The sequence below is a fragment of the Stigmatopora nigra genome, chromosome 3 (genome assembly GCF_051989575.1).
Source record: "Stigmatopora nigra isolate UIUO_SnigA chromosome 3, RoL_Snig_1.1, whole genome shotgun sequence".
Lineage (NCBI taxonomy): Eukaryota > Metazoa > Chordata > Actinopteri > Syngnathiformes > Syngnathidae > Stigmatopora > Stigmatopora nigra.
This window is the reverse complement of record NC_135510.1, coordinates 6,284,923-6,309,352: the sequence shown is the minus strand read 5'-3', so window position 1 is coordinate 6,309,352 and position 24,430 is coordinate 6,284,923. Positions and strand designations below refer to the sequence as shown.

Below are 24,430 nucleotides of genomic sequence, written 5' to 3'. Positions count from 1 at the left end.
CCTTTTAATGTTGAAATGTTCCATCATGGTGAGCTGAAAATACAAAATCCTTCAAAATGTTTAAACATTTTGCAAATACAGGGAACGGTTCATAGAGAGATATTTTGAGACTCAAGACCTTTTAGTTTTGCTGTTAGATTTAGGTGGAAAAGGTTCAGAAATGTGGAATGAATTTTCTTTATTGACATTCTGAGAAGCTGTTTTATGAAGTTGGATTGGGTTGTGCTAAATTGTCTTGAACACCCTTGGTTCATACATATAGGTATCTTACATTAATTTATATCAAAATCAATTGTCCTGCTGGCTCCTATTAAATGCACAAAAAACCCTAGTACCATTACCCCTTATAGCTCAAAGTCTGTAAATATTTTAATTTATATTGATACATCTGCAAAATATGGTCCTGGAGAAGCTTTGCAACTGTTTTGGAAAGTACTTGAATTGCTTTGAAACAGATGTAGTCAATGCTGAAAAGTACTTATTATGTATTCTCTCTTTGTATGAGTGTGTGGGGAGAAAACATGCCCTCTATGTCCCTGCTTTGTTCCCCCCACACATTGTTTTTCTTCTCAAAAGTCACGGCCTGACAAGGTGTTGTGCACTGTAAAAATTACACCTTGTTTATACGCATTTATTTCCTCTTGACAGTTTAATTATTTCTGGCCCCATTGGAGGAAATCATATAAAAAGTCGCCATGTTCGTACAGATTCTAATTAGAAATGCTAGAGAATTGAAACATAGTTGTTTCAAAATGCTGTCATTTTTTTTCAACTGCCTGGTCTTGGAATTATGTCTCAATCAGCTCAGGCGGAAATAATTACTTGTATACCTTCTAACTGCCAGCATTTACCAAATGGCAAAGCAATTTACAGCCATCATGGCCCAAGAAGCAATCATTGGTCCAACAATAAATTCACAAGCTGACGGTCTACGGAGCAACATTGAAAAGGAGAGGTATTGTGGAGAATTAGAGATGAGATAAAGAAGAGAGCAGCAATCTCTTTGATTTTTTTTTTTAATCTTCGTATTTTCTCTTTAGTAATTTCAACTGATCCTGTTTTTTTCCCCTCTCCGCTTTCAATGACAAGACTTTTTACAGTAAAATCATCCCACCAAGAAATGTGCATTCAAAAGAAGAAGCAGTTATGACCATTAAGTGATTATTTCCACACACACCATTAAACTTGCTCATTGGGGGCAAACATAGACAAAAGCCCACATAAAGACGAGCATTTGCACCGCATTCACTTCAACACACACACACAGATTGGCTCAAAAGTAATCACTCACACACGTCATTAGACACTAATACAGATGAAGTGGAGTGTGTTTATGTTCTGTGTATCTTGCAAACTGCTCTTTACCCACACATGCATTACCATTAGACAACTGGAATTACAGATGAACTACATTAGACAATTTTGGATTGCAGAAAGCCGGTATACGAAATAATGCAAGATAGTTGAATGTACTCAGACACGTATTGGTTTAGATTGAAGTTTTCAAAGGCCCATTTTTCACCCCGTTCTCTCAAAATATCCCGACATGGTCCACTTGTGATGAGGTCACGTTTCCAGCCTTTCATTTGACCACAGACAGGCTTTAGACCCCAGTTGAGTTAATACAGGGTAGACCAGACATATCTCCAAGCATTGTTGTCAAGCTGGAACATTGTATGTCCAACAATGTTACACTTCAGGAAATGAGAAAAACCTTATTTGGTTTTATTGAGCCATTTACCTTAGATGAAGGCGGTCACGTTCCCTACATCTCACAGTTTATTTGCTGCCCTGGCGATGGACATGTACAGTGTTATTGTACATACAGTTGGCATTTAGCAAACCTAAGGTGAAGAGAACTACACATTAAAACCTTGGACAAATAGGTGTACAAAGTGTTGAAAAGAGTTACAGAATTTGCCATATTTCAGATTCATTGATACATTTTAAAAGTCAGTTGGATACCATTGGCATTTTTTAGACTTGAAACTTCACCTATTTTTTTAAGACAAAGCTGTAGATCTATTTAATTTTGAATACAATATCAATGCAGACTAATAACTCATTCATATACAGTACAATCTGTCTCTTCACCCACACACACACACACACTCTCTCACACACACACATTCAGTGTGTACCAGATGATCACGGTCATAATCCATAGCTCCCTCTGTTGGCCAGCAGTGAATTACAGTGCCCTCTCTCTCTCCTTTCTCCTCCTGGGTTTTGCATTAATTTTGTGTCATATTGTAAAACAAGGCTGCATGAAGATGTAATGTTGTTTATATGAGTGCAGAGCATTTATCAATGCATGGCCTGCGGTCAGGCACTTAAGTGAGCTGCTCCTTGAATTTCTACAATACTGTCCTGACCCGATGGCACCCCTGTGAACTTTCTGTGGCCTATTGAGTAGTGTGATTGATGACACTATGACTTGCGATGGATAATTCTTTAACACGCGCGCACACGACACAACAAAAGGCGAGTGAAAGGCCTTTTTTTGGGGGGGGGGGGGGGGGGTGGATTGTGGATTGACCCAATAATTCATCCAGCCGCTCACATACATTTCAGAATGTCAATAGTCTACTGTTCGAGTTATGTTTTTTTTGTCTGTGAATATTTCTTCTGTTTCGCACAAATCGGAAAGTGGTATAACACAGGTAAACATACAATGGATGTTTATTTCCTTGTTGTTATTGTGGCGGCTTTTGTTTAAGTGCTTCGTAGCGTTTGTCCACAGAGATGTGGCCTAAAGGGGTCACTGTCAACATGCACACTGACTGAGGGTCGATCAATACCTGGGAGGGGGTGGGAGAGGTGAAGATGGGGGTCACTGAGGGGATAGAGAAGCCAGAGGGAAAAGACACACAATCAGCCTAGATTTTTTTTCATATTGGCTTTTAAACTATCATTTTTTTAAGTTTAAATATTGAAGAAGGTGAGTTCCACTACTAACTGACTACTTGGACTAAATAGAGTATATTGTAGTAGTTTCAGTTTGTTATTTTCTTGTTGTAATTGATTCCAAAAATGAAATCTACAGAATATTTTGATATTTAGAAGAAATATGCTTTAGGAAACCTCTTTTAGTGAAAGAATTTTCTTTGAAAGGATATTTTTCCCTATTCTTCTTTGTACTGTGTTCAGGAAAGCATGTATGCTGTGTGTGAGTGTTTGTTGTCATTTTTATGTGTGCGTATGTGTATAACAGACAGAGGTTTTTGGTAAAGCATTTGTTTGCCCAGTAGTGACGGCAGCATTGATTCACACTCATCTTTGTCGATGCTTATAAGTCCCTGGATACATCATAACTGTGAGTGTGTGCTTGTGTACATGAATCTCACAGCAAGTGTGTGCGTCTAACTGCGTATCCTCGTGTGGGAGCAGAAGATCTGAGTATGTTTTGTTTACAAAATGCACCTAGATTTTGCTTCCAATGTAAAAAAAAAAAAAAAAATCTCCAGACTCCAGATGCTGCCGATACAGTAACCATCAGATGGTCCTTTATATATCTGTTTTGAGAGAAATGAACATATTACTTCAATATCCAAAAATGACAGCATATCCAAGTTGCGCAAAATAAAAAGTTTTTATTGGAAGAAAATTGAAATTTTGTTACGACTCAGACCTTTATCCATTTAAAATTGATGTCAAGGTTTGTTAAGTGTAGTCAATATTGTGAATAGCGCCCCAACAATACAAAACGGAGATGTCATTAAAGCAAAACTGTCTTCACTTTTTGCATACCTTTTAAAATCCCCCTAACATTTGACTCCATATGTCAGTCTTCCCCAAACAGAATTCCTATTTAGGCGACACGCGTTGACATCAAAGCAGAGATTGGTTTCAGGAAATGTTTTTATTATCAGCGCTCCTCCAAAGCCGCTAATCACAACTAGTTTCTTTCATCTTCGCATCCCCTCTCTCCTCCCTTCATCATTCTCATGCTCCCCCCCCCCCCCCCTTTTAATGAGTGGAGGCTGTCTGACAAGCACAAATGTCTGTTTTTTCGAAAGCAAACATTGAAAACGAGACTAGAGAGAGAAAATTCTTCAGTTTAGTGTGTTTCGGCTTTGCCTACATATTTCATTTGTTCACTTCATGTTGGAAAAAGTCTTACTTAACTCATTAGCTACCATTGATAGTGCTAGAAGTCCAGTGAATGATCATTGCCAGGCCTCCCAGTTAAAATGGATTGGCCACCTCGTGGCATAAATAGTAACTAGTTAGTTTTATACTGTGAGGGGAATTAAACTGAGTGTTTAGAAGGCAACAACAGAATTAATTTCTGTTTTTAGTCATTTTGACTTTAGTATTTTAGTTTTTCTTTGTGTTATATTCATTTTTGTATTTGTCAGATTATATAAAATATGAATATGATAATTATCATTTTTTAGATTTGTTTAGAATATCAAAAATAGTCACTTTTTTCCTTCTCTTAGTGACTGAATTTTCCTTCCATCATTATTTTGTGTCCCCTCTTTCAAGCTGAAACACAAAAAGCATCATTCCAGAACAAAAGGTCCGAAGAATGGCCATCCTGCCAAATTATCATAAAAATGTGAATGTCTTCAATCTGATTAGAGCTTTTCAAATGTCTTGTCTCACTTCAGGTATCATTTCAATCCAAAACACGTCCTTATTAGCTCATTACCACGGCCATACATCGTAGTAAGAACACTTGGCCGCCAATGAAGCGGCAGAAAGGGGGAAAATAAAAATCGCTCTTGCCTTAAATCTTCCTCCTCACCTGTCTCTTCCTCCTCTCTGCTTCCCCGCATCCCTCTTTGTCCGGTCCCTCCCTCTCCACCTCATCCTCCCCTTGGTCCCCCGTCCCTGTCTCCGCCCCTCCCCGCAGCCATTGGCCGATGGTCCACCAATAGCGGGCGGAGCGGCATCCTTGAGGGAGCGCATATGCAAACGATCCACTTAATATTCATGAGCTTCTTTGGGGGCTTTAAGTCGTTGATTAGGACAGCGGCACAGCTTTCTGTCCCAACTGCCCGCCCGGCTGGTTGACTGCGTGTGCCTGTCGCCCCCATCAACACACCCGCGCACACTCACTCACTCACTCGCTCCCATCCATACAGGCAGAACAGATCAGTGTAGCCAGAGAGCGCTCAGCCCGCAAAATAGTCGCTCCGATCCAAGTGGAAGACACGGACCAAGTCAGTCTGGAGAAAGAAGAAGAAGAAGAGAAGAAGGACACATTTTGAAACTTTTCCACATCTTTTTTTCTTTTCACAAAAACACTTGTTTGTTTATTTTTTTTCTCTGGAGGAGGTTGTTTGACAATGACCCGCTTTCGCCGATGGATTTGGTAGGACATCCGCTCTCCGAGTGTTTTTTAATGCACTCTGATCAAGAGTAGGTAAATTTTACCTTTTTCTTCTATAATTAGTCCACTCATCACTTGTCATTGTCTTCCATTGACTGTCAGTGTTGCAGTGAAGGTTGTTGAATATAAAGTATGTGTGCATGTCTTTCCTCTCTCACACCTAAGTGCAGGTCATCTGCTAGTTTCTTAACACACTCCAAGTTGGAGGTAATTTCCCTATTTTCTTCTTAGTGTGTTCTTGAGCTCGAGCAAGGCAGCGGGGTGCGGAGGTTACACGCCACACGCTCAAACGGCAAGATGAGGGCCGTCAGAGTAGAGTAGAGTAGGATGAAAACTGGGGAAGTGCGCTCTTAAATGTCGGCGGAGGTAGAATTACAGACGGGGAACTCGGCGTGTGGCCCTGGGTGTGAATGACACACACATGAAATAGACGCATACGCTTGTAAGTTGCGCCTTTCATCAAGCAATTTGCTCTTTTAGGTGTGTAACTCTGTCTGAGAATATAAAAAGTCCATTGAAATGAATGGGTATTGTGCGGGTTGCGTGGAAAAGTAGTCAAAATGTGTTGTAGATTGAAGTAGAGGAATGATTGTACTGCGTCGAGTCAGTCGTGGTCAATAGCGTCGTGTTTTAAACATTAAATAAATGGGAGGAGAAGTTTTACTTCTTTAGATATATATGTATAACCGTCTTTTAAGGTTTGCCAGGTAAAAAGGTTTAAGTACAATATTGGAAAGTAGGTAAATAGGATTATTTTTAAGGGAGAAAATAATCAGAGGCCAAAGTTGGATTTACTCATTTTTAAAGAATGACTTAAAGCAGAATTTAGAGTTAACGTATTTTCAACATAATGCTTTTTAACATAATCCATTTTCAAATTCCGCCCCTATAGAAGAGTCCAATTTGAACTCATTAGTTGACGAATAATTAACAATAGGATATCAGATAACTTTTTTTATTCAATGTTTGCAAACCAATTTGCAATATTGCCTCACAACATTGACAGCAAAGTCCTCAAAGCCTTTACATTTTATCCCAAAAGAGGACTGGAAAAGCACACACGGTGGTTCTCTCTCTTTGCTGATCCTTCAAATGCAAACCAGTAGAACCAGTTTGCCAAGCGCACACAATAAAATTGAAGTTTCAGCACTTTCCATCAGCTTTCGCGCAATCTTCAATGGAAAATAAGTCCATTTGTTACAGTTGGAAACAAATGTCTAATTTTTAAAGAAGAAATTGGCGTACTTTAAAATTTCTAATCCTAAAAAATGCGAGTGACTCTTTCCTATCACGACATCCTTATTCTGCTCCCCTGCTGTGCTCTCAGGCACTGCTTTCCAACACTAATTAAAGTATTAGGAATAGTAGTGATGATACTGATAATAACAACAATAATAACAACAACAAGTGCCGCTTAAGCTGTTAACATAATTAGCCCGCACCTCCACCCATCAACATCATATACATAACATTAGCATATCATTAAAGTATACTTTCTTCAGTGACTTTGTAGATTTTATTCTTCTACGAGACAAGCGGGATGAAATAGAATCATCACGCCGGCCGTGCGTGCACATTATCACTGCGACCTTCTTAAAAATAAAATCAGTTCTTTCAGTATCATTTCATCCTCAGATTTAGGTACAATTTATTTTATTGCGTTTATTTGGGATATTTTCAACAAGCAAATTTTGATGGAGGAGCTAATTTTATACTATATAAATTCTAAATTATTTAAACTAATAAATTGTTTAAAATGTATTTTTCATCAAATGAATTCTCAATGTATTATTTCTTTTTCATTAAGACATTTTAGAAAATTTTATGAAGACCTATTCCACGTCAACGCATTAATCCGAATATTTAATATATTTAATATACATATATCATTTTACAAATAAATGTAGATTTAGATGAATTCAATCTTGCTCAAAAGGGAAGATGGAAGATTGTGCCTTTTTTAAAAAAGGCTCATTTTAAAACAAAAAAATAAATTAACATAAATAATAAAATTTTAAATCTTGACCTTTCCCTATATTTTCTATTTAAACACAAATTCTTCAATGAAGGAAAAGCAAAGTACTACGGAAAGCAAAAAGAGAAAATCTGACTGGCGGGAGGCAAACGGAGGAGGGGGGTGGACTAAAGAGAGATTGCGTAAATTAAAATCCTTTTAATCTCCTTATAAAATCATTTACTTAATTCATCTGTCAGGCCATGTCAATATGTGCCGCGCTGATTTGTTGGCTGTGTGTGTGTGTGTGTTGTGTGTGTGACCCGTTGCTGGCCCGTGAGAGGTGGTGTCACTCCTTTTTTCCTTTTTTTTTCTCCCCCCCTACCCATGTCCGGTTGCCTGTCTCTTCGTCCTGATGGCATTTTTTTCATCTGTCAGGTTTGTCCTCATGTCCCCCCCAACACACACACGCACACACACACACACACACACACACACACAAGCTTCAGCCTCGCTCTGGTGTGAAGGGTCCGAGCATTCCGGCAGTAATTTGCCCCCCATAAAGAGGGAGGGAGGGATGCAAAGGAGTCAGACACAGAGAGATAGGTGGGGTAGAAGCAGAAGAGGAGAGGGTGGGGGTGGTCGCTTTTGTCTGACACCCCTCTCCGCCGGATGCATGAGCGCGCGCCAACACACATTCTAGAAGGTGCTTTCCTCTAAAATAAAAAAAGAAGAAAAAAACTCACTTTTTTTGGCTCAATCAAAACATTCCAGCCTTGATGATGCGAATTTGACTATTACCCTCAATCAATTGGTGTGTACGTGTGTGTGTGTGTGTGTGTGTGTGTGTGTGTGTGTGTGTGTGTGTGTCATGGGTCAATGGTGGCCTTGATGTGTTGAAAAAGGAGTGCGGGGGGACTGTACCAGCTGTGACACACACTCACCGCAATTAGCCGTGAGACCGCAGCCAAGCCAAACGTGTGTGTGTGTGTGTGTGTATTTTGTGTGATTGAAAGCCAAAGAGCTGATTGAAAGAACACAGCAAGAGAGAGCGTGAGAGTGATGTATAGTGAGGGGCAATCCCCCCCTCCCCAACATACACCAATGCTGCCCCCCTCCTTGTATTCCCTACCCTCTTTTCCACATCCACTCGTAAGGGTGATCTATACATCACAATGTGCATTCATTATTATCGCTATTATCGCTATCTATCAAGTCATTTGCTGCTCTGTTTAAAAGGATTCTGCTTACTTTCACGTATTGACTGCTTGGGAGGGGATTTGCACTTAAGTAATGCGGAGGAAAATAGTTTTCCACGGTTATCACGTGTTAGAAATTTAGCGACATTAAAGTTTGCGTTACTTATGGTAAAATGCAACATTTTAGAATAATCGGGTGAAATGGTTGAAATTTTAGGACATTAGTATTGTGAAATAAGTCAAACTTGATATTACTGTATGCTGATAAAAAGAATGTGAGGGGTAAAAAAGTGACATTTTTTTTCAGAATTGAACTGCCGCTTTCAGAAAGGGAGATTCTATTCTAACCCTTGTCATTTTCCTTCTTTTTAATTATCTTTATTTTTTGCCGCAAAACCTTGAGGATTTGAAACAACCCGTACATACGCTTTATTATTTTTATTTATTTTTAATCCTAAATGACAATTTATCTTCAAAAGGAGAATCTGCTTACTTTTGACAAATTGCCCTTTAGCAAGGCACTTAACCTCCTGCCCTTAAACTCAACTGCAACAGTCCCCATCACCTCTTGTTGTGACATGAACCACATAAATATATACCATAACGCACATTGAAATTTTCTATTCGGGATTACAATACACAAACCTTGTCAGGCTTTCAAATGGAAAATCATGGCGCACAATTCTCTCTCTTTCTCTATCGATGTATATATGAACTAAAAAAACAACAACAAAATCACAAACATATCATCACTGTACAACATTATTTAGGTTCAGCAATGAACGCTCTCCCAATTGGGAAATCTCCATCAAAATGTAAAAATCGTGTTCATCATACGAGAACATGCATTTGTGGATCATTTGGTGTTCAGGGCGTGCAAGGCTAAACCCTAATGGGAGGAGACAGCACAGACCGCTCCACAATAGAACAAATTTAGACGGAGAGGTAGCGTATGTGAGGGAATGCAGGTGAGACAGAGAATGAGGAAACGTTCAAAGGTCCCCCTCGTCTGATTCGTTCATTGGGCTGGGTGAGTAAAGCGGAGCATGGGGGCAGAAAATAAGGGCAAATTCAAAAGGGGGAGGAGAGTGGAAGGAAATGGATGACCATGTCACCTGCAGACTGACAGTGAAATATTCCGCCGCTCATCCTGCCATCATGCTTCATGTGGCAGATGCACGTCTCACTTTAGGTTATTTTTCTTTTCGCTCAAATCTTTTCCACTTTTCAGTTTTTCCTCGTTGAGTGGAAATGCATTACTGTGGTCACTTACTCCGCCAAGAAGAGCATGCGCTTATTCTGTAGTGTCAAAAAAATACAATGACTTGATTAGCTTTGAAATGCTTTATGACTACAAATAACCTAATATTTTTTCCCTTTTAATTAACGACAAAACATGCAAGTTTCTTTTTCTTTTGACGTGACTGACATGCTTAAAAATGTAGCGTGGATCGAATTTTTAAGTGATTATTGATTGATTTAAATGGATTTATGTGTCTGTATAAACTACAACAATATTCTTAAAAATCCATTTCAACTTACAAATTACAAGTCAAATGTGCATTTTCCTTTCAAAAAAAAAAAAAATCATCAAAATGATCCCTTTAAAGACTGTCCTGTTAGTACGTCGTGCCCTCAGGAGGCCTCAGTGCAGGTGAGCCTCACTCTTCTTCACTGCGGATAATTTATCTCCACGTTATCCCGTTCTTCCTCCCCCATTTACCTCCCAACATGTGCACCCATACTCTCCCCTCCCCCCCACCGACGCCACCTACAGGCCCCTCCCGTCCGAAGCTGTCACCTTTCGGCACCCGCTCAGTCCCTATTAAGAACGACAGCCCATCTGCCGCCTGCCCCGCTAACAGCTCCCGTCGCTAACGTGTACACACAAGTGCATCCGCTCATACACACACATGCCTACTACAGGATACTGCATTGAGCCCCATCTGCCCTGATGCAGACACCAGAAAAACAGGCACACACCTTTACGTTAACATTTGTGATTGTGCATAATACCTGAATGACAACACAGTAATAACAACACAGCGTAATAACACGTAAACACCAAACATAAAACTGTTTTAGGTTCAGCCAAGACTTTCATTCATTCATTTTCTAAACCACTTACCCACACGAGGGTTTGCGGTGGTGCTGGAGCCTAGCCCAACTGAAAATAGGCACCAGGTACGGTAGAACCTGAATTAGTGGCCAGCCAAACTCATACCTAGGCACAATTTAGAGGGTTCTAACAGCCTGCTGTGCATGTTTTTGGGATGTGAGGCGTACCCAAAGATAACCCACGCAATCCCAGGGAGAACATCCAAACTTCACACTGTGAGGAGTGACTTGGGATTGAACCCACAACTGCATTCTGGCCCCACAGCTGAGACTTTTTCAACTAATATTTAGTGTTATGGAATAACTTCCCAAAAAGACCACTAACAGAAGTACTGACATTTGAGGCTTTACATGTTTTAAATCCTTCATTTCAAGTAACCCCAAAAACATGTTTTATACTGATTACTACGCACTTTCCTTATTAAACCCCAAAAACCTAAAATTCCTCTGAGGTTATATTTCAAGTTCCTCAGTACTTTTAAACTACTACTCATGATTGTTGATGGATTAATCTGCGTGATTTGTATGAACTTCCTAAAGCACAGACTCCTCAAATGTTTTTATAAATATTTCGAATGTCAATATTAAACACAAAAAAAGAAAAACATTCTTGAATAATATTGTACCGTATGTTGTGACGACATCATATGATTTAGCAAAATAATTATGGGGCAGTCTTGTGCACACATGCAGTGGCATTTGTTTCCTTTGGGGGTAGGTGGCTTTTGCATTTGTAAGAATGGCAACTATCTCATCAATCACAACATCTCTCTGACGCACACACACACACACACTGGTATGGTCATTTTATTCACAGATGGGGCAGCGACACATGAGCGAGTCACACAGCTACTCACTTGGTCTCACACATGCGCATATGCACACATTATTCTATAGTCTAGGCTTGAATTGGTTGAGTAGAATCATTTATTCATTTTAGAAGCCTCGAAAAACCATATAGTACCTGGAGAAAACCCTCCATCTTAGATCTATGAGGCTAACTTGCTAAGACCTTTTCCATGGAAAAGTACATTTTGAATGTATCAATTCAAAACTTTTAAAACATTAACCAAAGCCACTCAAACATGAATACTTCGTATTATGCCGGACAACTTCAAATGGATTGGACGTCTACTCATGCTCATTTAAATTGATGCCAGACTGATATAAAGAGCTACATGATTGGATGTCTATCATTCCCTAGTCAACCATCGGACCACTGTACTGGAATAGCCTCTTTTGGCGATGACATCAGGACACTCTCCAATGGAAAAAAAAGCTGTATGAAGTGTTTTCTGTCTATCTAGCACTGTGACATGGCAACCAAAGCCAATAAGAGTGTGGAGTAGCAAGCAATCGATTGGTCCTATTCACCAGAGTGGAACTAAAACCAACAAATTACACAACCCCACCCTCCACCTCTCACTCTCTCCACAGAGAGAGCGAGGGAGAGTGCTTCTGCATTGCTCTGTATTTCCCACCACGATATGAGATACATTTGTAGTAGTTTTGTGTTTATCGTTGCAGTTTACAGTGGCATAAAATTGTGCAGTGTTGTATTTTGCCTCTTTTTTTTCTGGCTCTTCTGTCATAATCAATGGAATTTTTAGCGTAGGAACAATTCAATTGCATGGACTGCGGTGACCTTATCGTTCTAGGAACAATCTTTCCCCTGAAACTGCGCTGCCTTTGATTTCACACATTGTGCGTCACCCTCCAGGGCGTTTTGCTTTTTAGTCTCTCCATCTGATGGCCTGGTTGCCAGACAGAGCAGCCACAAACAGGCAATCTGGTTGAAAAAATGCACATAGTATTGACGTATTTATGGAACATGGTCATGTCATCCATTTTCATTGTTTTTTTTTTATTTGTATTTACCTCCTTAAAAGCAAACTACCTTGTCTGTCATTCATTACATCTGGATTTAGATTTTGTTTACTAATCTAAAGCATGCATTTTACAATAAAACTTGAATATTGTTTCAGTTTTCGTAACACGTTGGCTGCCATTGACTAGGAAATACGATAACTCCATTCGGACTAGACTGCTTATGTTTCAGTGACTGCAATGTTTACAAAACTAACAAAATCCTGTTGAAATTAAATACATTAATCTGTATGTTTATCACCAAAATGACACAGTGTTTTTCAAAAATGTATTCATTTGTTGACTTTTATTTTCTGAGAAATGCATCCTAGACCTGATAAATAACCAAAATTATAAAAAAAACAATCCCAATACTAAAAACATAAGTAAAACTAATCATTTCAACAATACTCTTCACAAGGAGTAGAAAATCCACTCTAAAAAAATGAATATATTTACTTTTGTCAATGTCAGCCAACAAGTTAATCTACTAGATAATATATTTGCATAATTGACAATGTATATTTTATATTTAATATTTAGCTAGCACATTTGTATATGGACTGCAATTTGAAAATGAAAGTGAGATATGCTTTTATGCTAATAAAATGTAACCATAGTTTTTTTTTCAACGCACTTAGGAAACACTAGCATACTGTATAGTTAATGTATGACTTTATGTAGATAAAGTTGTGTTTCTTTTCCCGTACACTGATCAGCATTTTCACTGCTGTCTTCCAGAATGAACTTATCGAAGGGCCCACTTGTGAACAGCAGCACTGACGACAGCTCCAAGACGACGTACGTTAAATGCGGCGCTGGCGCCTGGAGAATGCACCAGAGCTACGACCCCCTCGAGGCCAACCACATGAGAGACCCACATGCCCTCTACAACCCAAGGTAACACCCACTCAAAGAAAATCTTCATTCCTGCGCAAATGTGTTAGGCCAACACTGGCTTTGTTGTTTAAATGACCTTTTCACAGCAGTCATTTTGGCAGGGGAAAACAGGATGTGTCAGAAAATATCTATATTACCGTGACTAGGGATATATCCAAATTCAAAAATCTTTAAATTATCTAAAAATACAACTTTTTTTTAATCATGCCACTCAAGAATTCTTAAGGTATGCTTAAGTAACTTCTTTTAAATACTCCTTGTTATTTTTATTTAAGTTAATAGTGTGACCTTGATCAAATCACATGACCAGGTTTATAGGGCTTTTATTCTGTCTTGGCACAATGGTGGTCCGGGTTAGATGCCCGGTTGAAGCAAAATATGATTTTTTTTTTAAAATTTAAAATCTTGAATTCAAACTATCAAACTGAAGTCTTCTTTCTTTGTTTGTGTTTGTTTTCCTTCAAAACTACAGTATATATGTGAAATCTGTTGATTTTTAAATTTCCAATTTAGATTTATTTATTTTTTTACATTGTATATGGGACATAGCGATATTTTGAGTGCCATTTCAGGCTCAAGGACAAGTCAATAATACAAATAAGCTCTTAAATCAGACATTAAGTAACTCCAACCAAGTAAAATGAGACAGTTGGTTTCCATATTTAGAAGCACAACTGTAAATACAGCACTTGTTTCATGTCTAAACACAGCAAGGACATTCCTTTTTCTCTCTGCCTTCCTGACACCTCTCTCGTTCAGTCTTTTAATCATTTTGAGTCTATATGGAAAAGTCATAGAAACCTGATATTCTCATTGTAAGTATGCCATTTTCTTTTAATTAAGCAGTTTGTGGTTTTATCTCGGTTCTCATATGTAAAAGTTTTGTATGTCTTCAACCTAGCTAAACATTGATTGCATTTTTTTCCTCATAATCGTTCACTTGTCATGTGGCCCGTTGGACGAGTGATTGCGCGTCAGCTTCACAGTTATGGGGTCGAGGGTTTGATACCAGGTCGGTCGTCTTTGTAGAGTTTGAATGTTCTTCTGGCGTGGGTTTTCCTCAGGTACTCCGGTTTCTTCCAATATCCCCAAAAAACTTGCATGGTAGTCTGGTTGAACACTCCTGAATTGCCCTTAAGTCTGTCGCCTTGTTCCCTGCAATTGGCTGTTCACCGCCCAGTGCCCGTAATTAGCTAGGATTGGCTCCAGCACCCCGCGAGAAGCTTGTGAGAATAAGCAGTTGGGAAAAAGAATGAATGAATGTTCCCTTGTTTGTTTTCGTTGTTTTTTTTGTTTCAACTTGTTGAAAGGCTATTGATGAGCGAGTGCAATGTTAGACTGAAACTCGTAAAGCCCTTCAGTTTTAAGTGTGTCGGTGCGCGCGCTTGACTGTGTGTGGTTCTGTTTGTGTTTAGACTGGCAGTCTTAGGCCAATAGGATTCGAGGGTTAGTCTGGGTCAAGCCAATTAGAGGTCTGGCAAGCCTTTCTCACGCATCACTCAGCCAATCACTAAGGAGAACACTACAAGCGCACTCTGTTTGCACATGTGTGTCAACCTGTCCAGTTTTATGGTAGACACTTCAACAGGTACATATTTTTGACATCATGTTAAATTATATTTTTATTAAATGTATTGCAATCAAATTTCAAAAGCATGTTAAGATAAGACCATGACAATGCACTTTTAAATATATTTTTTAAAAAGATACAAATAAGGTGATCATTTTCTACATTTACATCAGCATCAGATCACTCAATATTTTACTTTAATCATTATTTTGCATCTTTTTGACTGAATGACTCAATTTATTAAATATGAATTTTAAAAAATCCCAAAATTAATATGAATAAAAACAGAAATGGCCTCCATTAACTTATTTTTGCGGTATTTACCTCATTGCCTGCCACTGAAACAATAGACCACTGTGCATTTCCCTTAAACTGGGTGTACTGGGAGTATGAATGATCACATTCCAGTCCCATTGACATCCCATTTTAACTCTAAAGGCTGTCAGCGAATGATCTCTCCCAGTCAAAACAGATTGGCTATCCAGCACTGTCAGTGGCGGCCAATTACTGAACAGAGTCCCCTGTAAAGAGTTAAAAACAATCCAACACCAAACCTTTCACCACATCTTTCACTTTGCTAAATTAAATGTAACTCCTTTTCAGAAGATGCTGCTTAGAGTGACAAGTTAATTCAGGGGATACATTTAATTTGGGTTTTGGAGTTCCTCTGTTTTCATTGGACGGCAAAAATATTAGTCCTCGTTTTTATTTAGGCCATCAAACCATGGGAATGTGATTAATGTTAGCCAGCCATGCACCACTGGTACACACACACACCCCCCCACACACACACAAAAACGTCCACACTTTGACTTGCTGTAAACTGAGCCCAATGTAATCATAATGATAAAGCAGATTGCCTTAACACACAGATGGGCTTCACAACAGCTCCGTGAGCATGCGTGTGCGTGTGTATTTGTGTGTGCGTGTGTGTCGGTGGACAACGCTGATTGGATTGCAGATTTATAGAAGAGGATTACTGGCGGAGGAGAGAGAGAGAGAGGTGGGGGGGGACGGGGACGGGAGAGACAGACTTTCAGACACTCACCTCTCATTAACTTCCACCCCCTTCACCTCCTCTTGGACACAGACACACACACACACACCCTTCCTACAGACACAAACATACACAGAGGAGGTCACGTGTCAATGTATATTCCTCCCTAGAAAAATGCTGAGCGTAAATGTGGATGCAGCAAACAGTCGCAAAGGCAGCGGGTCCTCCAACAAACCTGATTATGAGTGGATGTGAATTAGATTCCTTAACAGATGGCGCAGACACCAAGCTCTAAGGTGCATGGGGCCAAAGTGAGAGGAAGGAAGGAAGGAAGGGAGGAGAGAGGGAGAGAAGGAAGGAAGAGAGGAAGGAGGAGGTGAGTTGCAAGGGAGGTAAAAGAGACCAGATCAGGGACACAGAGCAGCATATGACCATTATCGTAAAATTTCCTGCATGCAATATGCCGCATGTTGATTACTGCTGAACAATTTATTGTGCACCTTCAGTTGCACAGTTGTTCCTATTAAGTAATATTAATGTCCAGATTGACAGACTCAAGCTTAAACACTTCCTACGTCACATAACAAATTGTGCCATCTGTAGCTATTGATTGCATTTTTTTATGTTTCAATAGTGAGGGGACTTTTTATTCAACATTTGAATACATTTTGTTGACATTTTGTCATAGTTTTTCCCCTTTTGAAAAGCTTTGCACAACCCGGCAAGAACATGTTGACGCAAGCATGAATTTGGTAGTGATTCAGACGTATTACCTACAATTATACTCTCCAATAAAATAATTCTACACCCTTGATGACAAACCAGTCAAATATAGTGTCAGTTTAATATTCTTGATTAAATGGGAAAAACTTCAACTAAGCAATATTCTAAACATTTCTAGGGAATAGAAATGCGACTCAAGCACGTTTCCACTAAAACTTCATTTTTGGGAAAAGAAAAAAAACCTTGTAACTTTAGTAAAGTAATATTCCTAGATGAACTCAAAAGTTGCTCTTCCAATCCATTTGAACTGGAAAAGTCCAGTAGCGAAAAATAACTGTCCGCCCCTCCTAGTTGAAAATGTAATTAGTTGCAGTTCTTCAAAACAACGGATACATTTAATGAATCTGTAGTAAGGATTTTCAAGTTGAGGGCCACTGTGCATTATTGTCCATGGGGCCTGTGGTCGTCTCTCACCGTGATGGAAAGGCGTAAATCAAGGCAATCCTGTCATGACAGCCCAATTTCCTCAAATCTGATCTGCTTAAAGAATTCAGCTCACTTGTGTCTCCTCGCCTCCATTTCTACTTATCCTCTCCTGCACTCGGTCGGGCCCCCCTTCTCAATCCCTCAAATGTACTCCCATTTTACTGCGCACTGTCCGCTCCTGACTTTAACGGCGGTTCGCTCTCTTTTTTTTTTTTTCTCCCCCACCCCTCTCCTTGTCGCTTCTCCACATCCTGCCCTGGCGCTCCCTCCCGTGTCACATTTGAAAGCCCTGTCATATTTACTAGAGTGGAAATCCTCTTTCACCATCTGCTTAATAAAAAAATGTGCTTTTAATCCGATTCGGGATATTTTGTTTTTTTAAGTACTCCTTTTTATTATACTTCTGTGCAATTTCATCTGTTGTCCGGCTCGCTATCTGTCCTTAGCGCAAGGCAGCGGGTAGAGAAATGTCACGGCAAGCGGGTGGAAAAGGGGCTGTTGCAGTGTGAATACTTGATGATAACACTTCCAATACACACACACATGAGACGGACACTAACCTTGATCACTGACCTTTCTTTTCTGAAAGGATCAACCCATTTCGCTTCTTTTTATGCATGCACATTCCCTTCCACTGGTATGTTAAAACACGCACTTAACATGAGTTGGATCAAATCCCGACTCATTTAAATCAATTTGAGCTATATACAGTTTCTTCCATTGCTCATTATCACAAGGATTTGCTCATTATTTAACAGAGTTCATCACTCTCAGATGGGATGGAATTCAAGATTGGACTCTGCCAATTGGGAATGTTAAACTCGTTCTTGTCACGGGCTAAATCAGTAATTTTTTCCTTTGGGGGCGTAAATGACTACTTATCAATTATCAATTGTCTTAACAGCTAGTTTGATCGTAGGGGTCTAAATTATAGATTTAATGACGATTTGAAACCATGTCCATTGTTTGGACAACGATAAAAACTATCCTTATATTCCAAAAATCTGGTACAATGTGAATTTATAGGCCCCCAATTAATTTAATACAATACAATCTACATGTTAAACACCTTTTTTAATTTATATTACCTCCAGACAATATGTCAATCCAGTTGGATTATTGTTTCCTAATTGTATGGCTCCTTTTCTTGTGGTTTTTACTCGACACTGTTCTTAAAAGTAGACAACCACCCTGACGATACACACAATGACACCCATCTGATAAAGAAGACAGAGGGAGGGGTTTGCAAGGTAAAGATTTGGGGTGAAGGGAAAAGGAAAGAGGGGAGGGGTACATGGTGACAAAGATAGCAGCAGACAGCAACACATTTATCAGCTTGTGCTCCCCAGAAAATGAACTAAGTCATTTCGATTCTCATCTGACAACGTTTGAACCCTAAACAAGCTCCCTAGCTTTTGTGTTGACACACATACTGTCAACCCTACCATATCTTTTCCAACTCACCCACACTTGGGAGTGGAATGTTTCCATTTGAAATGTTGGAAACAAAAAAAATCTCCCTGGGTAATGGCCGTTTTAACGCCTCCACCACGGGACTAACGGAAGAATTTTCCGTGGCTGTTTGGAAAGCTCATAATTCCTAATCAATAGTGTTTGGCTGAGCTTGCCCCACATGTGTGCGCAAACCCCCGACCACTCATCCATTCACTTTTGGACAATGGGGTTGTGTAAACTTTCCAAACCCCAGGATGCATCCTAATAGCCCCACTTGTAAGTCTTAGCACTCATCCTATCACACCGTAGGGTGTCGACATGTATGCAGTGTGTATGTTCTTTGTTATATGTCTATTTGACACACGCAGGAATACCATTTCAAGGCATTTTTGAATCCTCACGTACCCCAGCCAGCAATTGGTAAGGGGTTAAATTCAACTCATTTAATCAAGGTGATAATAACTTTATCAAATGAGTTAGGAATACTCAAACTAACCCAAAGCTGTAAATTAGCGTGATTACTCTTTGAAAATGCAATGGCAACAAATAGTTGTACATTATTTTTTTGGTAAAATGCATTTTCATGTGAACAGACTCGCATTCTAAAGTCATTTTGTATCTTTTTTTTTAATATATACTTATACTATACAATATGGATATTTATCACTGAGGATTATAGTGTCTTTTCCAAGGCTGACAGCCCATTGGGTAAAGCGTTTTGGCCATTACGGCATTGATTGTATGTAATCAGGGGTTTACTCTGCAGCCAATGAAGAGAATTACAGGTTTCCTGCACGCCTAACACTGTAACAATTGATCTGCTCCCTGATGTGTGTTTGATGTGTCGGTGAATGAGTGTGTTTATGGGAGATGTAGAAAAGATAAGAATAGGCCCAAAATATGATGGAAAAGAGCTCCGTAGGTGGGAAAGTGCTTTGGAATCAACTCTCGCTGTTGGATTTTATTTTCTTCTGTTCACTTTTGTGCAATATAACAACCATAATCATCTACACACTGTGATCCAAATCAACTAAATCTGGCACAGTAACATAGCAGCAAAATGTTTTTGTTTTGTTTGTTTTTGCTTTTTTTATGTTCAATTACTTTTTTTGACAAAATTGTATACATTTAATTCAACTATAAATTGGGCCAGAGATTAATTTGCCCATTAATAATAATATTGAATTTCTGTTGTATGTTTCCTAGGATGATGTTAAAATTTTGTATTTCACATTAAATTTGAAGTTAACTTAACTTAAGTATGCTATTTTTCCTAGAGTACCAGTAGTTTAACATATTTATTCATTTTTCTGTACCTCAATTTAGTAACAGAACGGATAAAAACAATTTACATGATTAAAATTAGGATATAAAATAATAGAAACAATAATGAAAAATAAATGTTGCTGTTCCATAGTGGTCAAAAACCATTTACTATCCCTAAACTTACATTATTTGTATCCTTAAAAAAAACCTTGCTTGAAAATCTCCCCAGGATGGCAACTTTCCAAAACTCAAGTATTTTTGAGAATTGTGTGACAAAAACACAATATTTGGTTGGACATCATTATCTAATTTTGAAGAAAATCTCTTATCAGAGTGTATCCAATGACAAGCCTAGCCTGAGGCACCTTCCAGGCAGACATACACACAAATACATATTGCACACTTCCTTGTGAAGCAGCAAGTAGAGGCTGCACAAGCTCACATGCATTGAACTAAGCAGCTGACAAGCAGTTCAGCAACCCTTCAATACAAGCCCCCCCACAAAAAAGCAATTCAGCTTATTGATGAAATCACTCTATTCATTTGACTATGAAAATATAAAAGGACTTTTCCTTGACTCCTCTCCTTAGCCATTCTTTAATTCAATGCATTTTCCACCCTTCTTTCCATGCCAGTATCATAGAGATAGAATTGTGACCATTTTTTTGTCCTTTTTTTTTTTTTTTTTTGCTTATTGGACTGTGTGTTCTTATCAGCATGGCCAGCACAATGCTCGATGTGATGGAAAGGTATTAGCCAGCCCGCGGTGGCTACATTGTCAGCACTTCTACGGTCTCTTCCTCTAATGCTTTCTTCAGCCTCTTTTGCTTTCCTTCGGTCTTCCTTCTACCCTTTTCCTCCTCCCCCTTCCTCTTCGTATGGATTGGATTTTCTACTTATGTATGTCAGATGCATTTTCCTACAAGTGGCTTTTCATCGACTTAGAGTTATGGTTAAACAAAAGCTTTGCGGCGGGGAATTTAAGATCAAATCTATTCTCAATGGTATTGTTCTCTCTTTTTTGGGGGGCGGGGGGGGGGGGGGTGCTAAGGGACGTCTCCGATCCAATAACGTGATCGGAAATTGGCCTCGGATCACGTTATTTTTAGAGGGTCGGAATCAGGTAAAAGTAAAATTGGCTTTTTAATGTATTTTATTTTATTTATAATTATTATTGATTTTATCATTTAAGTGTTAACTTATTTCCTGGCTTTAATGGTGATAGACATCCCAACCACTTAGATTGGGAGTCAATTGGATATGACGTCCATAATTTTGCCTTGCGATGGCTGACATCAAATTCAGAGTGTCACCCCGCCTACTTTTCACAGTTGGCCATTCCAAAGACTGGTAGACCAATGATATTTGGTAGTCCCATCATGGCGTTTTAGTCTGTTTGGTAGCCTTCACTTCAAAATACCTAGTTTAGGGACTTGTAAATACAAAGAATTGTATGTATATTTTCTTGAAAGTACTCCTCAACTGGGAGTGGTAGAACCAAAACTTTATTTGACTTTTTTTACCAGTTGGCATGAGTATTCTCAAAAATTAGAGCAAAAAACAAATGAAAATATGTATCTATATTTTTGTTCTTGCATTAATGTTTGGAAAATGCATTAATAGTAAGGAAAGTATATGGGAATTATTTTTCCCTGCATAAAATTTGAACTATACTAATGCTATTTACTTAAATATATAAAGAATTTTTTTTAAAAAGAAATCAATGAACCAGAAATTTGTGATGTCAAGACAAAATGGTGAATCCAACTCGTGTCATCTACCATGCTGTCCACCGCCGTTACAGCATTATATCGTACCATTTGTATGATATCAGTGAATCGCTGTGACATGCTATGATATATTAACCTCCGAATCACTCGTTCCTTTCCTATTCGCAGTCAAGTGCTGCGATTTTCAGCATTCATGCACAATTTCTGAAAGAAATGCAATTTGCTCTCCAGATGGGCTTTTAGTGGGGTTTCAGATTTGGTTCAAGGAATTTCACCAGTTCCTGGAGGCGGATCGAAAACAGTTAGGAGTTGTTTTTTGTCTCCCTTTTTTGACAGCAGTCAAAAGACTTCATGTAATAAAAGAGCGGGCTCGGGGAAAATAGAGCGCCAACCGCACGGAGACAGAGTGAGGCTGAACGGCTCTAATACGATGATTGTATGTTTGCCCCTGCCAGTTGTCAGGCCGCTGCACCAGGCCGCCGCTCTAATGACAGCTTGTCATGGAAAGCTGGACCACCTTCACTCATGACACCAAGACAAAACACTTGTTTTCCTCTTTTTCTTCTTTTTCCTTTGCTCTGGTCTCTCTGTTACATGTTATTTCCTCAAGAAGAGAACAATAATAAACAGACACGGAAGGAAAAGCAAGAAGGGGAAAATAACTAGCTTGAAAACAGAGAATTCAGACATGGCAAGACAGTAATCTCTTCAGTTTTTGTGTATGTGTGGTCCTATACTAAGAGACAGGTAAATTGCCCTTCTGAATACTTGATGTTCAAAAGAATTTTTAAACACATTGTCTTTGCTTTTAGAATTGTTCTATAATCAGACTTAAGCAAAGACTCCAAATGGAAATTACCGAAGTAGAATTTTGTGACTTCAACTCAGTTCTAGTTTGATTGTATAGGTCAGGGGTGGGCAAACTGGTCCTCAAGGACCAATGGGTGCAGGTTTTTGTTCCAACCGATCAAGCACAGACACTTTGACCAATGAAATTTCACCAGCCTGATTTCAATCCACTGAGTGCACTTGTAGGACACCAACTTGGTGAAAAGGTGTCCTCTTTATAGGTTAGAATGAAAACCCAATGCGGCCCTTTGTGGAATTTTTTGCCCACCCCTTTGTATTAGTGATCAGTGAGCATAGCCATGTAATTTATCCATTAAATATCAACTGAAGCTAAAGCTTGAAATGGACACAAACAAAACAAAGGCAAACATTAGAAATGTCTGGTCAGGCTCAACATTGAGCGCCGCACATCCCCAGTCCTCTCTTCTTTATATAAATCTTTTAAACACTTAAAACATAAAAGAGCAATGGGCGCCAAGCTTTTCCTCCTCTTTCAATACTCATCCGGGCAGCACACAGGCACAATAAGATTGCTCTTTCAGCAGCGAGCCAGCGCTACATAGCGACATAATTATACTGATAACATACATACATAAATGCATTCAACCTCTCGCTCGGCACAGTGCACTGACTGATTTCTTAATCTTCTTTCCTCCTCTCCTCCACCTCCTTGCATGTCCTCCCATTCTTTTTTGATTCCTCCCCCTTCCAGGGCCATTATTTTTCATTTATAAGCAGAGAGAAAAGGTGCAAGTGAGGGAGAAAAAAGTAGAAGAGGAAAAAATGGGATCTTTTGGCACTTAAACTCTTTCACTTAATGGCACTCGGAGGGATTGACGTCGGAAAAGGAGGGACACAAAAGTGCATGAAGAGCGAGATTAAATCATCGGCATCACGTCATCTGCCTAAATGGGGCCGCTGCCTTTTTTTTTTCTCGGTCATCGCTGTTTTTGCTCCCTTCAGGGGATGAATGGTTGTGATCCATCTCTATCCCATCACTCATTTTTTCGCCACCCATTCTCACACCTTGCCTGTCTGTATACTGTCGATGTCCTCTTACTCAGTCTTGATTTCCATCCGGAAACTTTTCCTCTCATCCTCAAGCAAAAGCCTGCCTCTGCATCAGATAAATGGATTTATGAGCATTGCTGGATAGCACAAAGCTTCCATTAATGGACTTTCTGAATTAAAAGGGAAGAAAGAAATACTGGAGGGTTAAAATTGCTTCTCTTAAGGCATCTCTCACCATTCCATTACATTCTATTCAGCATCTATACATTGAAAGAACCTTTCTCACTCCATTTTGGCTTAACATAGTGTTTCAAGTTTGTCTTTTGTTTGAGAACCACAACACCTGAATGTATTAAATCGCCATTGAAATGTCCACCCTCTTATATACACACACCCTGCAAAAAGTGAAGACGATTGTTACAAATTCATCATAAAAACTATCGAGTCAAACATTGGATTTCTTTATTCCCTTGTAGGGTTGTCTCCATTTTACATTAAATAAATATTGATTCCCAAATAGCCAATTTTCTTTCATGATATTGCCCATCTCCTTCTTTGCTTGTCAGCCTACCTGTTTTCCCTGTCTATCTCCCCAACCCCCCACTCTAGCCTCCCTTCTCCCAAGCAGCCCATTCTCCACCCAAGACAGTGTTTGTGTTTTATGGGTCCCAGTAGAACGGGGCTCTTTTACAGGCCGACTGGACTTTAGAAGCCCCTCGTTTAGTAGCATCCTGCCTTAATTAAAAACCCCTTTTGTGCTTTCTGACTTTAACAATGAAGAGAGAAAGAGAGAGAGAAGAGAAGGGAGAGGAGGGTGAGCTTTAGTGATGGAGTGAGAGAAAGAGTGTGGCAATGCAAAGACTGAGAAAAGGACTAGATGGCATTGAATAGGAGGTGATAGGAAGACAGGCAGAAAGATAGTAAAGTGGACAAAGGATGGGAAGGGAAGATATAGACAGCAAGAA

At 39.3% G+C, this 24,430-nt stretch overlaps 1 protein-coding gene across 7 annotated transcripts in view; it reads left to right on the top strand.

Annotated features, from left to right (window-relative positions):
* Positions 1-24,430, top strand: part of esrrga (estrogen-related receptor gamma a) — a 147,684-nt gene that overhangs the window by 79,497 nt on the left and 43,757 nt on the right. For 4 of the 7 annotated variants that reach the window (XM_077713218.1, XM_077713216.1, XM_077713217.1 and 1 more), the window contains exons 1-2: positions 4,974-5,370; positions 13,220-13,378. In XM_077713218.1, coding sequence (XP_077569344.1) covers positions 5,315-5,370; positions 13,220-13,378 — 215 coding nt within the window. In that variant the 5' untranslated portion in view covers positions 4,974-5,314. Of the gene's footprint in view, positions 1-4,973; positions 5,375-13,219; positions 13,379-24,430 lie in introns of those variants that run through there. The other 3 variants (XM_077713219.1, XM_077713222.1, XM_077713220.1) reach the window with 2 other exon arrangements.